Source organism: Stegodyphus dumicola, chromosome 10, assembly GCF_044657685.1.
Source record: "Stegodyphus dumicola isolate Sdum_Otavi_A_Nest chromosome 10, ASM4465768v1".
Lineage (NCBI taxonomy): Eukaryota > Metazoa > Arthropoda > Arachnida > Araneae > Eresidae > Stegodyphus > Stegodyphus dumicola.
In genome coordinates, this window is record NC_140777.1 from 63,080,625 (window position 1) to 63,095,178 (window position 14,554).

Genomic DNA, 14,554 nt, shown 5'->3' on the forward strand with positions numbered 1-14,554 from the left:
TAAAATCTGAGTGTATTTCACAGGATAAAAATTAGTTATTCAAATTTAGTGTGGGGGTAATATATTTTTCAAAAATTTTCCAAACAAACTTTTATACACCTTAAAAATTATGAATATGTAAAACAATTAAAAAAAACATCTTCCATTAGATCTGTTGAAGTATACTACATGTTAGTTCTTCAATCCAATAACTATGTAAATAATATATATTTAAACCAGATTCTTTTTAGATATACAATAAAATAACACCAGAATTATTACAAAAAAAAGTTAGTAATTTTAAATCCATTAATTCTTCATTTTCATAATATATAGAGAAGAAAATATTAATTTCTTTTTCTAATACAATGTAGAAATCAAAGCACATATGGGGTGAAATGTATTGCAAATATTAACATATTAATTTAAAACTGAAATCTCATATAATTCTCAGTGATTTAAAACAAACACAACAGTGTATTGGAAAAATATACATGCTAAAATGTTAATATATAAAGAACTGTAGTATTTTCATGAATTTTTTTTCTGCTTCTTAAACTTTTATGCAATAACAAGATATTATTTCCTTTCCATTCACATCTTCTCTCATTTTAGTGTCAAACACAATTAATGCACAGTAACATTTTGGGAAAGGTTAAGTACTTATTGAAGGGGGAGACATGCTATTTAATCAGTGCAGTGTAACATTTTTTAAAATCACAATTTAGTAACACAATGGAAAAATTTCTTTTTTTTTTCTAGATGAATAATATATTGCACAAGCATGTTTCAATTTATGCACAGAAATGTACTGAGCATAAAGGGAATGTAACATCCTTGACGTGATATCATCTTTCACGTAATTTAGATATCACGTGACCTCCCTGCACATTTGGGGATTTAGTGGCGACTGAAAATATTAGGTGAATCCAGGGCTTAATTTCTAAAATGAGAAGTCCTGGAGCACTATGAAAGGCCATCAGGAAAGAGGAATAAACAAATAAAATAACCATTAAAGTAATAAATAACTGAAACATTAAATAATTTAAATAAAAATTCTACAGATTGTGAAGATTTAAATAAGAACTTAATAAATTAATGATGAATAGTTAAATAATAAAATAAAATACCAGACTTCATCATTATTTGGTGCTGTGATTGGAATTACAGTTTCATAAGAACTAAGAAAATTTTGGCTAAATTTTATCCACAAATAAACAGTATGATAGTACTTCAAGGCATGATAGAAAGACTACTTTTTCATAAAGACCATTTTTTTTCCCTAGCACACCAATGAAAATAAGTAAAACAGTTAAATCCCCACTAATGCTAACAAAAAGAATATGAGAAACAGTATCAGAGTATCTAAGGAAATTTGGTTATGTAGTCATTTCTTCCAAAAGAATGTTTTGCCCTATCTTCTTTCCTTCTTATCATCTGCAAATGAATATCTCTTCCCCGGTTTTTCTAATGTCCTCCTAATCTCATCCCCACCTGCCAAATTGGAGACAGGAGTTTATCTCTGTTTACTCTTTCATTCCTAAACACTTTAACATCTTAACTTCTACCTCCATTTTCACATCGCTAGCTTATACTGATATCAAAAGTTATCATTAAACAGTTAAATAATATACTGATATTAACAGTTATCAGTATAATTATTTTTTTATGAACTTTGATTCATGAGTTTGTCTTCCTTAGCTTCTTTTCTTTTTTTATTGCACTTTTAAATCATAATTTAGATATTAATTTATTTACATATTATATACTATTTTAGATTAGCAATAATCAAAAAAAGTCATATAACCATAGTTAAATTAGTGCACCATAGTGAAATAAGTGCCATCCTCACCATAGTTAAGTAAGTGCTGCTATTTTCTGCCATCTTTACCATAGTTAAATAAGTGCAACAACATCTTCCTTTCCATAAATTCCACATACATAAAACAATGCTTATTTTTATGCAATAACAAGATATTATTTCCTTTCCATTCACATCTTCTCTCATTTTAGTGTCAAACACAATTAATGCACAGTAACATTTTGGGAAAGGTTAAGTACTTATTGAAGGGGGAGACATGCTATTTAATCAGTGCAGTGTAACATTTTTTAAAATCACAATTTAGTAACACAATGGAAAAATTTCTTTTTTTTTTCTAGATGAATATTATGATTTTGTTTAAAGCTCTTAGTAATGAATAAGGATGCTAAAAATTTATTTTCATCTGTATGAGTTTAAAGCATTAATATCTTATTTGGCAAAACTTTCATATTTTAATGCACAGTAACTTCATAATCAAAAGACTCATGATTTTCCATATGCATAACATATAGATGAGTCAATTTCCTGTAAAGGGCATTCCATGAAAACAATCCTCCTGTTAGGCTGATAGTTTTCCTGTGCCCTGCAATAAAGTATTAAAAATAGCCACCCTTATAATAAAAAATATGACATTTTATTTAAACTTCAGTTTTAAATTAAATATCAAATCAGTTCTCCATTTGTCTTCTCAATTATTATCCTTTTTTTAATTTTTATTATTCCTAATATATGCAAAATAAAACTTTGTCTATTCAGGCTGCATTAAGTAACATCTAGAACAAGGTATGATGAAACTTTCATAGTGAGCTACTAGTTCACCACATTCTTAATAGCTCCTGTAAAAATACTTTCATTTTGAGCTAATATTAAAAATCAACATAATGAATATATGGTTATATAATAAATTAAAATCATAATTTGCAAGTCCCGTGAAGAAAAACGAAGCAGCAATACATTGCCTTAAAACTGAATCTATTTGAATTGTTACTTTGACAGAAATTTTTATTTTTGACATTTTCAAAGCATTCATCATTCTAGCATAATCTCTAAATTGTTATAAAATGACTTAAATAAGCATTGTATAGTTCTAATTTATTTCATAAAATCACAAAAATGCTTTAAATAGGTAGGTAGTTATTAAATAACTTAATATTTTAGAATATTGCACATGTTTTATTGAGTTCAATAATAATCATATGAATGCCTAATAATACCATACAAAATACTGTTATTTGTGATGTACTGTTATGTGGAATATTTTATGCAAAGAACAGTGAAACATTTTTATTTTTGCATAAAACAGAGCATTTTAACCTGCTATCGCAGAAATGACCTATTAGTTGTGGAGGGTTAGATGTAATTTGTAAGAAGGAGTGTTGGGGAGGATAAAGAATAATGAGATGCGGGTTGATGGAGCAATGGTTTACTGACAATATGGCAAGGAATTTTTGGACTAAAATGTATGATCACAGGAAATTTTAATGGAAAAGTGTATGAATGGAATGGAATATAAAAACAAAGCAAGAAAACTCCAACACATTCTGAGTAAGACTCCCTGCCCATATAAATCTAGCTGGGTACTTTTCCAGTTTTCCGGCGCAGACAATAAATTTGTCAAAAATTGCCAAATGGATTTTAGATGCCAAATGGAATTTCCTCGCCGGTCACTTTTTACGCTTGATTTTCAAAACAAGTAACAGGAATTTCTTATCGGATTGATTGTTTCTTTCAATACTGGCATAAAATTACATAGAATTTTTAAAAGATAGTTTAATTTTATGCCCTAAGTGATAGAAATTACTTTCAACATGTTAGGCTTAGCTTTGCTGGCGCTGTGGATGTTGCTTCTTGTTCTTTCGGAAAAATCAAAATTTCTTTGTTTCTGCTAAATAAACTTCTTTAGAGTATATCGGGCTGATAACATGATAGAAATTACTTAAATGGCAGATATATATTGAAAATATAGTAGAAAAAAATAAGCAAACCACAAATGCCCGTTACATGTTTAGTTAGCCAAGTAAATAAACATGTAATGTGCATTTGTGTTTTGCTTATTTCTTTCTACTATATTTTCAAAATATATCTGCCACTTACATAATTTCTATCATTAAGGGCTTTTGCAGTAATTAAGTCAATTAGGATGCAATCACACGGCTCACCCGATGGCAAAAATATAGAAAAAGTGAAGTCAAGGGTTAAATTCATCAATTCTAATGAAAATGCTCTAGTGAAGTAAAGCATTGCAGTTTTACATAATTTCTGAGTACGCTATTCGTACGAATTAAAATAGTTCTAGTATTTAAATTTGTATTCCATAATATTTAATTTAAGATTTAACTTGAAATTAATGTAGATAATTACTGACAGAATTAGATTTTTCTAGCGTGGTTTACGTGAGATGAGATCACTTGGGGTCATGTGATATGAATCGGTGAAACAGGATGTTGAACCATGAGACCATAGTAAATTCTTAAATATTAATGTGTTTTTACAAATTTATTGTCTTTTATTTATTTATTGTCTTTTTACAAAATTTTAAATGATATTAAATAAAATTATTTTATCTAAAAAATTCAGAAGTACGAGAGCAGGGCTCCAGTGCAATTTAAGCTCTGGTTGAATCCATGTCAAAAGAGCATGAAAAGTGTAATTTTAGCTACAGATTATTCAAAGAAAATGACCCATTCTTTCATGTTTTTTTTTTTATTAAATATATCAGTTATCAAAAACCTGTTTGTTCAAAGTGTTTGATTATTAGTGTGAATTAATTTTCAGAATGTTCTGAACAAATTACTTTTCTTACCAAAAACATTTTGAATAACTTTTTTCAAAACCAGCAGAATTTAAAAAAGGGGGGGATAAAAAGTATATGTGAAAGAAAAATAAAGTCACGTAGCTACAATTTGATAACTGATATTTGCAAATAAAACTGAAAAATATAAATGGACAAAAACAAATGTGAGCTATTATACTAGAATATTTATTTGTGAAAGACACTTTAATTCAAGCATTCATATGGAAATGCATTATTAATGATGAGAAAATGCATTTAATTTTGCCCCAGAATATTAAAATTGACAAATAATTTTCTGAAGAAATATTGCCCGTATTGCTATTCCTTCTTCCAAAGATTCAGTGCATGATTCATAATGCAGTGTATTTCACCTGAGTGAGGTTTGCATGAACTAAAGGCACAAAATATGTTTGGTATTTATATATCATTCCATGCACCACGAAAATTTACTACCATCGAACCATGAAAATTAGCTGATTTCTTGTCAAAACTGTGGCAGTCTTTCCTGTGAAATTCTCTGAACTGGCATCTCTTTATTGAATAAACAATCAGTATTCACCCGCTTTGTAAAAAAGGTTGGTTAACATTAAGCTACTCCTCATATTATCGCGAAGTTGTTGTTTCATTTATTGCCAAGTTGTTGTATCATTTATGGTAAGCTGAGTAGTTGAATGTTATGGAAACTATTATGACATAATCGTTTACATTATTCCGGGAAATTTTGAATCATGTGATATTTTGCAAGGGCTTTTGTGGTGTGCGTTGCTTAGAAGTACATTGCTTGTTTCATTGTTTAGACGGTACAATGGCTGAATGTAGTAGAATTAATTTGAAGTTTCTGTACGATTTGGAACGAAAGGGGAAAAGTGCATTAATTGACTGGTGTGTAAATGAAGGTTTACTTAGTAGCCATTTTCCGAACAGTCCGGAACTACGTTTTTGACTCTTATTTTTATGAATTTATGTGGTGGTATCCGATATACGGATTGTAGTTCAGATAATTTTAGGAAGTTTTTGGATGCTGTTAAGGAATTTTGTGTGAAACAGAATGAAGACGAACCAATTTCTAAATAAGGTAAGTGGTTATTTGCTTTATGTAGTGCTAAAATATATAACAGGTTTTTCCTTTTTTATGTTATTTTATTGTTTGGTTAAAAATGTAGCTTATTGAGATTATGTATTTTTTGTTTGCCCCTACTGTAGAATTGGGTTGTACTCTGACATTTTAAGTGAAAATATATCGATGTGTACATGTACAAACTCAAGGGAGTGCATAAGGCATAGTTTGTGCAATTCTTTGATTTTTTTTAAAGTGAAAATAGGTCGATGTGTACATGGATAAAGTCAAGGGAGTAGGCAATGCCATTTTTGTGCAATTCTGGGATTTTTTTTTAAGTGAAAATAGGTCGATGTGTGCATGGATACCGAGTTTGTGCAATTTTTTGTCTTGTTATTTTGTCTTTGTGTAACAGCGATTTAGCCTAGTTTGTGCAATTCTCCGACTTTTTTTTTAAGTGAAAATAGGTTGATATGTACATGGATAAAGCCAAGGGAGTGCCGAATGCCATTTTTGTGCAATTCTGGGATTTTTTTTAAGTGAAATTAGGTCGATGTGTACATGGATACTGAGTTTGTGCAATTCTAAAATAACAAGTCAAAGAATTGCACAAACTCGGTATCCATGTACCACCAAAAATCGCCAAGTTTTGCCAAGGGGTACCCTAAAATATACTTTTACCAAGAGGTTTCATCGATTTTTAACATTTTATTACGTTCTCCAATTTTACTGAACACTCCGTTAAAAAACTATGAATACAAACTTCCTATACATAATTGTTCCAATCTATCACAGTTTTGTCAGCCAAATTCAGTTGACAATATTATGTTTATTAATTAACATATTTTTTATGGTAGGATGTCAAAACTTCAATCCACTGCTTGCTGTTCTGTAGCAGACAGGTCTCAAATTTCAACCATTCTGTTTCTTAAAAAAAAAAAAAAAAAAAAAAAAAAAAGCAATAACAATTAATTTATATATTTGTTCATAATAACAAAAAGTGGCTTATTGAGAATCAATCAGGCTTACAACAAATTAAAGCACAATGTTACAAGTGTGTTGTTATGTCACATTTATCCATAATTGGTGTTAAATCGTACAGCTAAGCAACAGTTTGGTGACTGATGGGATAATATGTAAGTACTATATGTTCAATGTAAGAACACTGACATTATAAATTTCTATTATAAAACATACCTATTTTAGTGGCATATATGAAAAAATGTTTAGAACTGAATATGTATCACACTAATGATCATATACTGAAATTAGTTTCAGTGAATCATGAAAGAGAAAATACTTCTGGAAGTTTTTAAATATTTTTCTCACATGTGCACAGCAGCAGTTCCAAAAAGATGTGTTTTAACTAAACACTGGTCACGTTATGAACTGATTAAAAAAAAAAAAAAAAAAGTGGGATTGTTTCAAAAAAAAAAAAAAATATTAAGCCAAAGATAAAATAACTAGTCTCAAACTGGAATAGTGAGACTTTATTTCATACATTAATCTTAGAAGGATGATATATTAATATAAACATACAGAATCCTATTTTAAAGAGAAAACTGCACATACTCACTTTATATTTCAAAATGTCTTGCTTGTGAGGAAAATGTAAAGGTCCAATATACTTGTGAACATACTGACTTTCTAAGCCCTTTTTGAACAAAGTGTTAGCTATGATATCACTAACAAAATTCTTCCCAGTTCCAGTCCATCCATGGAAAGACAGGACCAATGCTTTTGGTGGATTCTTCTTTTTTACATGACCTGCTATAGCCTTTGGAATAACAAACTTCACCAAATGTTGTCCAAAAAGTTTACTGTTCAACTCACTTTCTAAAGCTAAATAATGGGAGCATGTTATTGGACAAGTGAAACACATATATAATCATAAAAGATTTTTTAAAAAATATCAATTAATCAATACTGTATTCCCCTTGCATCTTTTCCCCTAGCTTTTTAGCAAAAGATTCAGAAAATTAACAAAATATTTGCATAATTTCCTCCTTCCTCTATCATATATAGTTTTTCGCTCTAAAGGTTAGTTTATTGGTAGACCCTTGATTATTTTTTATCTTTATTCAATATATTCAACTTGTTTCTACATTTTGCATTCGCATTTCATTCATTTTATTTTCCATTGGATTTATTATATGAAAGATATTTTGTGCAGATTCTTCTTTAAGCTGCTTGGCCATGGTAGGTAATGTGACATTAAAGAAACTTTCCTAACATGTGATTTCACTTTACTTCTGTTATTTACATTCCAGCTCTTTGTAGCGTTATCTACTCCTAGTTGTTCGATATTTCGAAATCCAGGTCTTTTGCTCATCCCCCTTCTTCATTTTTCTGATGTACCTTTTAGGAACAGCAGTAAAGACTCATTCATAAGTGTTTTGGGGGCATTGAGGACTTACAAGGTAACCGAGTTGGCTCAATTGCCATCAGATACTGTAATGTTAATACTATTATGTATTCTTATTGGAATGTAGGTTTCTTTTGAAGAAATAATATTGTGATAGTGACCAGTTACCTATGGCTACTTTTCATTTGTCATGTTTTTATTGTAACCCTTCATTTGGAAATTAAATTACTTTCACAATTTTTTTTCTTTCTGATTTAAAGATAATAAAATTAATAAAAAGGAGAAAATATGCTAGAAAATATAATAGATACTTAATACCACTTGAATAATACTTTGATTGCGATTAATAATCACTCCTTACAAAATGGATTTTTTTTTACCTCACAGCATGCGGAGGCAATATTATGAAATGAAATCATACTTACGTATTATCCCATCAACTATGAAACAGTAGCCAGGTATAGCAATTTAGCTCCAATTATGGATAAACGTGATCTAGAAAAACAGCCATAACATGTGCACTTTCCTTAGATGTAAACCTGATATATCCTCAGCAAACCACATTTCGTTTTTATCAACAGGGATTTAAATTAACTTTTCTTGCTGTATTTCTTTCTTGCATTTAAAAAAATATTATTCAAATTTGGGTCTTCCCTTCTACAGAATAAAAAGGATGGATTATTTTCAAAGTTATGGGATTGTACCATTAATACGGCATGTATTAATGGAAATGATACAGTCAGCTGAACATGGCTGACAAATTAGTTATAGATAGGAACAATTAGCTGTGGGAAGTTTGTACTAATGGCATTGTAAACAGAACTCCCACTAAAACAGAAATACCTAACAAAATTATAGAAATTGACAAAAACCATTTCATTAAAAAGCAAAAAAACAACACAAGCCAAATACTGATTGTTCATTAAATAAAGAGGTGTCCATTCTTTCAGAATTTCATAAGAATGATTGACACAACTCTGGTGGGATCTTCACCAAATTTCAAGAACCGATATCTGTCAGCTTTTACAGTCGATGGGATAAAATGCAAGTACCATTGAAATTGCTAATTTAAATTATGCACTTAAACACATAATCTGATAACATAGCTATTTTGTCACTTAATACTCTAGATACACAATTTTGTTCTTAGCTCATTAAAAATGGATTTTCTGCTATTTTTATATTAGTATAATGCAAAATGGTATTGGAAAACAGTTACGATACTCTTCTGCGTAAAATCTTAGTATACAGTAAAGCCTGGGTGCGATTTTGAGACCCGTTTACTGCTCATAATAATGGTGCCAAAGCGTGTGTGTACCATATACTAGGATTAAACCCTCTTCTGTTATCAGGATCAGATTCAGAAATGTTTGTGCGTAGATATGGATTCAGAAATGTATTGTTACGAAATGTACAGATGCGGTAAGATGGCTTCCCCGCAAAGCAATTTTAGAGTTGCCTTAATTGGCAAGAGAAAGCACGGTTGCCACATTTGGCGAGAAATCGCCCATTTGGCAACAAAATTGGTGATATACCATGGACGGATAGAGAACTTTCTGGAAAAAAATTCTTACCAGTTTAGCCCAGAATATTCTCGAACACAAGCCGAAAGCTATATAAACCTGCTGGTTCGCAGTCAGTGAGTGTGTGTCTTGCATAGAGTGCGAGAGTGTGTGTGCCTCATCTAGCGAGCTGATAAGTCAGTCATTGAGCGAGTGTCTCGAAGTCTAGCGCCGAGTTGGTCGTCGAGTGCATTGAGAGAGCCTTTTAGTGTATCGTGAGTTAGTGCATTGTCGAGTTTTGTCTTAGACTGTGCTGAATCGAGAGCTATACTCTTGTGCTCTGAGTGTCGTCGAGTGCATTGCAAGTTGTAGCATGGAGAGTCTAGAGAGCCCGTGGAGTTCCGAGAACAACCAAGCAGAGTCGGGAGCTGTACTCTGGTGCTTTGCAGTGAAGCTGTCTCCCCCATGATAACCTGAAGACTGTGTAGCTGATTGTGTCAGCATGTTTATAGTAGTTCATCGACGACTTTTAAACGTGTTTTGGAGCTGTCCTGACAATATTGGCTAATAGTATATTTCAATACAAGTAGTGTCGTCATTATTCGCTCCAAATCCATACGAATGTGAAGGAAAAGAAAATAACGTAACAACTGGTGTCAGAAGTGGGATTAGCGTGTGAATGCCAGTGACCTGCCTGTAGAGGAATGCCATGACGGAGGAGATGAAGAGTTTGATGGACATTTTAGCCAAGATAAAAGTCGGATATGAAGAGATGAGGGCTGAGATCAAAGCCGGACTGAAGAAGATCAAAGCCATACTGGAAGAGAAGAACGCCGGACGAGAAGAATTAAATGTCAGGAAAAAAAAGTTGTGAAAGCAACTCTCACACAACAAGTGGAGTTTACAGGAGATATTGAAGGCATAAAAGACGATATGGAAATAAGAAAAGTGGCAGTTGAAGAATCAAAGGATGAAGAAATGAAGGAAGTAGCTAATGAACTGCCTGAGAAAGATTCTGAAATGAAGGATGAAATATCTAACGAGATGAAAGACAGAGAACGAAAACGTGAAGAAATAAAAGACGGGAAGGAAGATTTTGATTCTCATGTGCCTGAAGTAGAGATAGAAGAAAGTGACAATGCGACTGTCAAGTTCGTACAAACTGATAGTGAAGTTATGAAAATGCAAGCAGCAAGTGTTGAACCGTCTGAAAGTGCATGTGATGCAGAGATGGGAGAAGCTGATGTACAGCTTAAACAGTGTACTCCAGTATTGCAAGAAAATCCACCCACCTCGCAAATTATGTGTGCGTCTCATAGTGCAGATTTCGCAGGCAAGGACTTGATTCTTAACCCGGATACTTCCGCTTGTAAAGGATCGGATTCTATTCGCGACCCTGGTGCAAACATTGGAACTGATTCCCAGGAAACGAAGGAAAATAAGCATGTACCATCTGCTAAAAATACCGAGGTGAATTGTATACATGATGCGAATAAACCACAGAGTGGTGAACAAACTGTTCCAGATCTTCCTGCAGATGAAAAGTCTGAAAGGAGTGAATCTTCAGACTGTGATGTGCAAAACAGGAATGCATTTAAGAACTGTAGTGGAAAAGTATTTGACCCGGGTATATTCTAATGAAAAGACTCCGACTGAAATTCATTCAGAACTTTAATTTGTATAATTTGAAATTGTTATGTGTTTAATTTGTGTATATAACTTGTACATAGTGTAAATATTTGTTTCTTTAGTTATGTTATTTGTTTGTTTTATTATGTTTTGTTTCTATCGAATTATGCTTCTGACCAAGGCTTGTACTGCCCAGGACGTTCAGTCCTTGAGAGGGGGCAGTGTTATGAAACGTACAGGCGCGGTGAGATGGCTTTCCCACAAAGCAGTTTAGGGTTGCCATAAAATGGCAAGGGAAGTCAGGGTTGTCATATTTGGAGAGAAAATTGGCGATATACCATATATGGATGGAGAACCTTTTGGAAAAAATTCTTACCGGTTTAGCCCAGAATATGCTCGAACACAAGCCGAAAGCTATATAAACCCTGCTGGTCTGCAGTCAGTGAGTGTGTGTCTTGCATAGAGTGCGAGAGTGTGTGTGCCTTGTCTAGCTAGCTGATAGTCAGTCATTGAGCGAGTGACTCGAAGTTTAGCGTCGAGTTGGTCGTCGAGTGCATCGAGAGAGCCTTTTAGTGTATCGTCGAGTTTTGTCTTAGACTGTGCTGAGTCGAGAGCTATACTCTTGTGCTCTGTGTGTTGTCGAGTGCATTGCGAGTTGTAGCATGGAGAGTTTAGAGAGTACGTGGATTTTTGAGAACAACCAAGCAGAGTCGTGAGCTGTACTCTGGTGCTTTGCAGTGAAGCTGTCTCCACCGTGATAACCTGAAGGCTGTGTAGCTGATCGTGTCAGCGTGTTTATAGTAGTTCATTGACGACTTTTAAATGTGTTTTGGAGCTGTTCTGACAATACTGGCTAATAAAGTGTGTTTTGATACAAGTAGTATCATCATTATTCACTCCAAATCCATACGAACCCCGTGCGAACGTGAAGGAAAAGAAAATGAGGTACGTTTCCATTTCGCCTGTGCAAATCTCGCTGAGCAGATTTTATTGGCAACAACATACAGTATACACATAAAAAAAAAAAGCTGATAAATGTTAGTTCTAAGAATTTTGTATTTTGAAGGCATGAATATTTTAATATCGTTTAAAATTTTGTAAAAAACCAATAAATAAAGACAATAATTTAAGAATTTACTATGGTTTCACGGTTCAAGATTCATATAACGTCATTCCAAGTGATCTCATCTCACGTAAACTAAGCTACGCAGTAATTATCTGCATTAATTTCAAGTTAAATCTTAATTTGGAATAAAAGTTTAAATGCAAGAATTATTTCAATCCGTAGGAAAAGCTTACACAGAAATTATGTAGAACCGCAATGCTTTACTTCGCTAGTGTATTCTCATTAGAACTGATGACCCTTGACTTTGCCTTTTTCTATATTTTTGCCTTCAGGTGAGCGGTGTGATTGCATCCTAATTGATTTAATTCCAGCGAATGATCTTAGGGCATAAAATAGAACTATCTGGTAAAAATTCTATGTACTGTAATTTCCGGAAGAAACGCTGCGGCGTTTACGTGTTTAAAACTTAAATTTTCAGCGGGTGCGGCGTTTAGGTGCACTAAAAATAAAATATTTCCTATGATGGTCATTGTACATAGTTTGGATGGCCTTGTCATTGTGCATAGACTGGTGCTGTTCCTACACAAAAGACCACTCATTTGCTTTTTGCGAACGTTATTTTGTTTACATTCTTTCCCTTGAACGGACCTACATGCCTTATTCACCCTAAACGAGATCTCAGAACAATAACATTCTTCCCCCTTTCAAATCAACATTCTCATCAGTTTGAATAGTCTCTCTCCTCTGTCATTCGATGAATCTTCCAGGAAACATCCTCTCTCCACACCTGCCTTTTCTGCAATTTTTTTCAAAGGCGGACACGACTCCACCTGCCTTGCAATAACGAAATCTGACGTATTTCCAATTCAGCATGAATTTCTTGGCATTCTGGCAAATACAGATCCCATCAGTTTGGGTACAAGTACTTGTTGGATAGTTTTTAAGTAAGAAGGGAGCGGAAAATTTTTGAAAATGTCTCTAAACGGCCCAGAAGCTATACATTTCTTACCTTTAATTTATTTTTTAGTTATGGTTTCATTTCATGCATTTTTCTTAACTGGTATGTTATATATCAGGACTTAGGTTGAGTTTTTGCATCTATACGGCCCACGACGATGTCACACGCAATTTAATCTATTGCGGCGTTTCTGTGTAATTTTAATTTTTTTCCCGCCATTTTTCTCGAGTGCGGTGTTTACGCTGATGCGGCCTTTCTTCCGGAAATTACAGTAATTGTATGCCAGTATTGAAAGAAACAATCAATCTGATAAGAAATGGCTGCAACTTGTTTTGAAAATGAGGCGTAAAAGGTTACCAGCGAGGATATTCCGTTTGGCATCAGTTGTACCATTATTGGCGACTTTATAGCCTGCAAAATGGAAAAGTATCGAAAATGACATAACAAGTGGTGTCAGAAGAAAAAAAAAAGTAACAGTATATATATATTGATGTTATGTGTTTACCTATGCATGCATATATGTACATACATAGGTATGTATGTGTATACACGCACATACATAGACACATGTCTGAATCCGGTCCCAATAATAGAAAGTATCACAATTATTAATGAAAATTTACATCACATATGGCATACACAGAATATACACTGTAAAAGAAATATTAATGTAAGATACGCAATTTTTTCCAAATTACGATTCGAAATCTTCCTTTGTTTTGTTTTGGATGTACAGCACGTATTTTTGGCGATCTCGCCGCTGAAGATTTTATTTCAAAATAAATGATGTGGTAATAAAAGAAAGCTGTATCTCCATTTACTGTTCTTAAATCTTAGCACAATTAAAACGTAGCATTACCATTTAAATCAACAGCAATCCAGTTTTTGTCGCAACATTCTTCATATTTGCAGTACAAATACGCAAATCCAGCAAATCCAGCAATTCCAGCAAATCCACCAATAGTACCTAATGCAGTAATAGGATCCACTACACACTGGCTAACATTTAAAAAAATTACAATAAAAATTAAACATTTTATCAGTACTGGGTACATTTTCATGCGTTTAGATGCAAATAAACGGCCGATTTAATGAAAGTTGTAATCGATTACATTTAGCAATCCCTTACAAATATCCACTCATTTATTGAAAGATAATTCAAGACTAAATTCCTACGGTCTTAATGGTGCATTGACACGCATTATATCTATGATGTAGCATAACTTTAAGTCCACTATATTACAATGACATGTAGATAATGCTACAGCAATTCATCAGAACTCCCAAAAACATTACAAACGAGATTGGCGGGGAACTCTAATATTAAAACAAAAACAATGGCCACATGTTGCCATTCCTTTCGGTGAAGTATGCACTGAATC

General features: G+C 32.8%; 1 protein-coding gene across 1 annotated transcript in view; it reads right to left on the reverse strand.

Moving 5' to 3' along the window:
* The window catches only part of LOC118184503 (torsin-1A-like), a 69,423-nt gene extending 54,906 nt beyond the window's left edge, over positions 1–14,517 (reverse strand). The window contains exons 1-2 of the mRNA XM_035354184.2: positions 14,032–14,517; positions 7,229–7,494 (exon numbers count right to left, since the gene is read on the reverse strand). Of these exons, the coding sequence (XP_035210075.2) occupies positions 7,229–7,494; positions 14,032–14,233 (468 nt within the window). The 5' untranslated portion in view covers positions 14,234–14,517. The remainder of the gene's footprint in view (positions 1–7,228; positions 7,495–14,031) is intronic.
* Between the last annotated feature and the right edge of the window lie 37 nt (positions 14,518–14,554).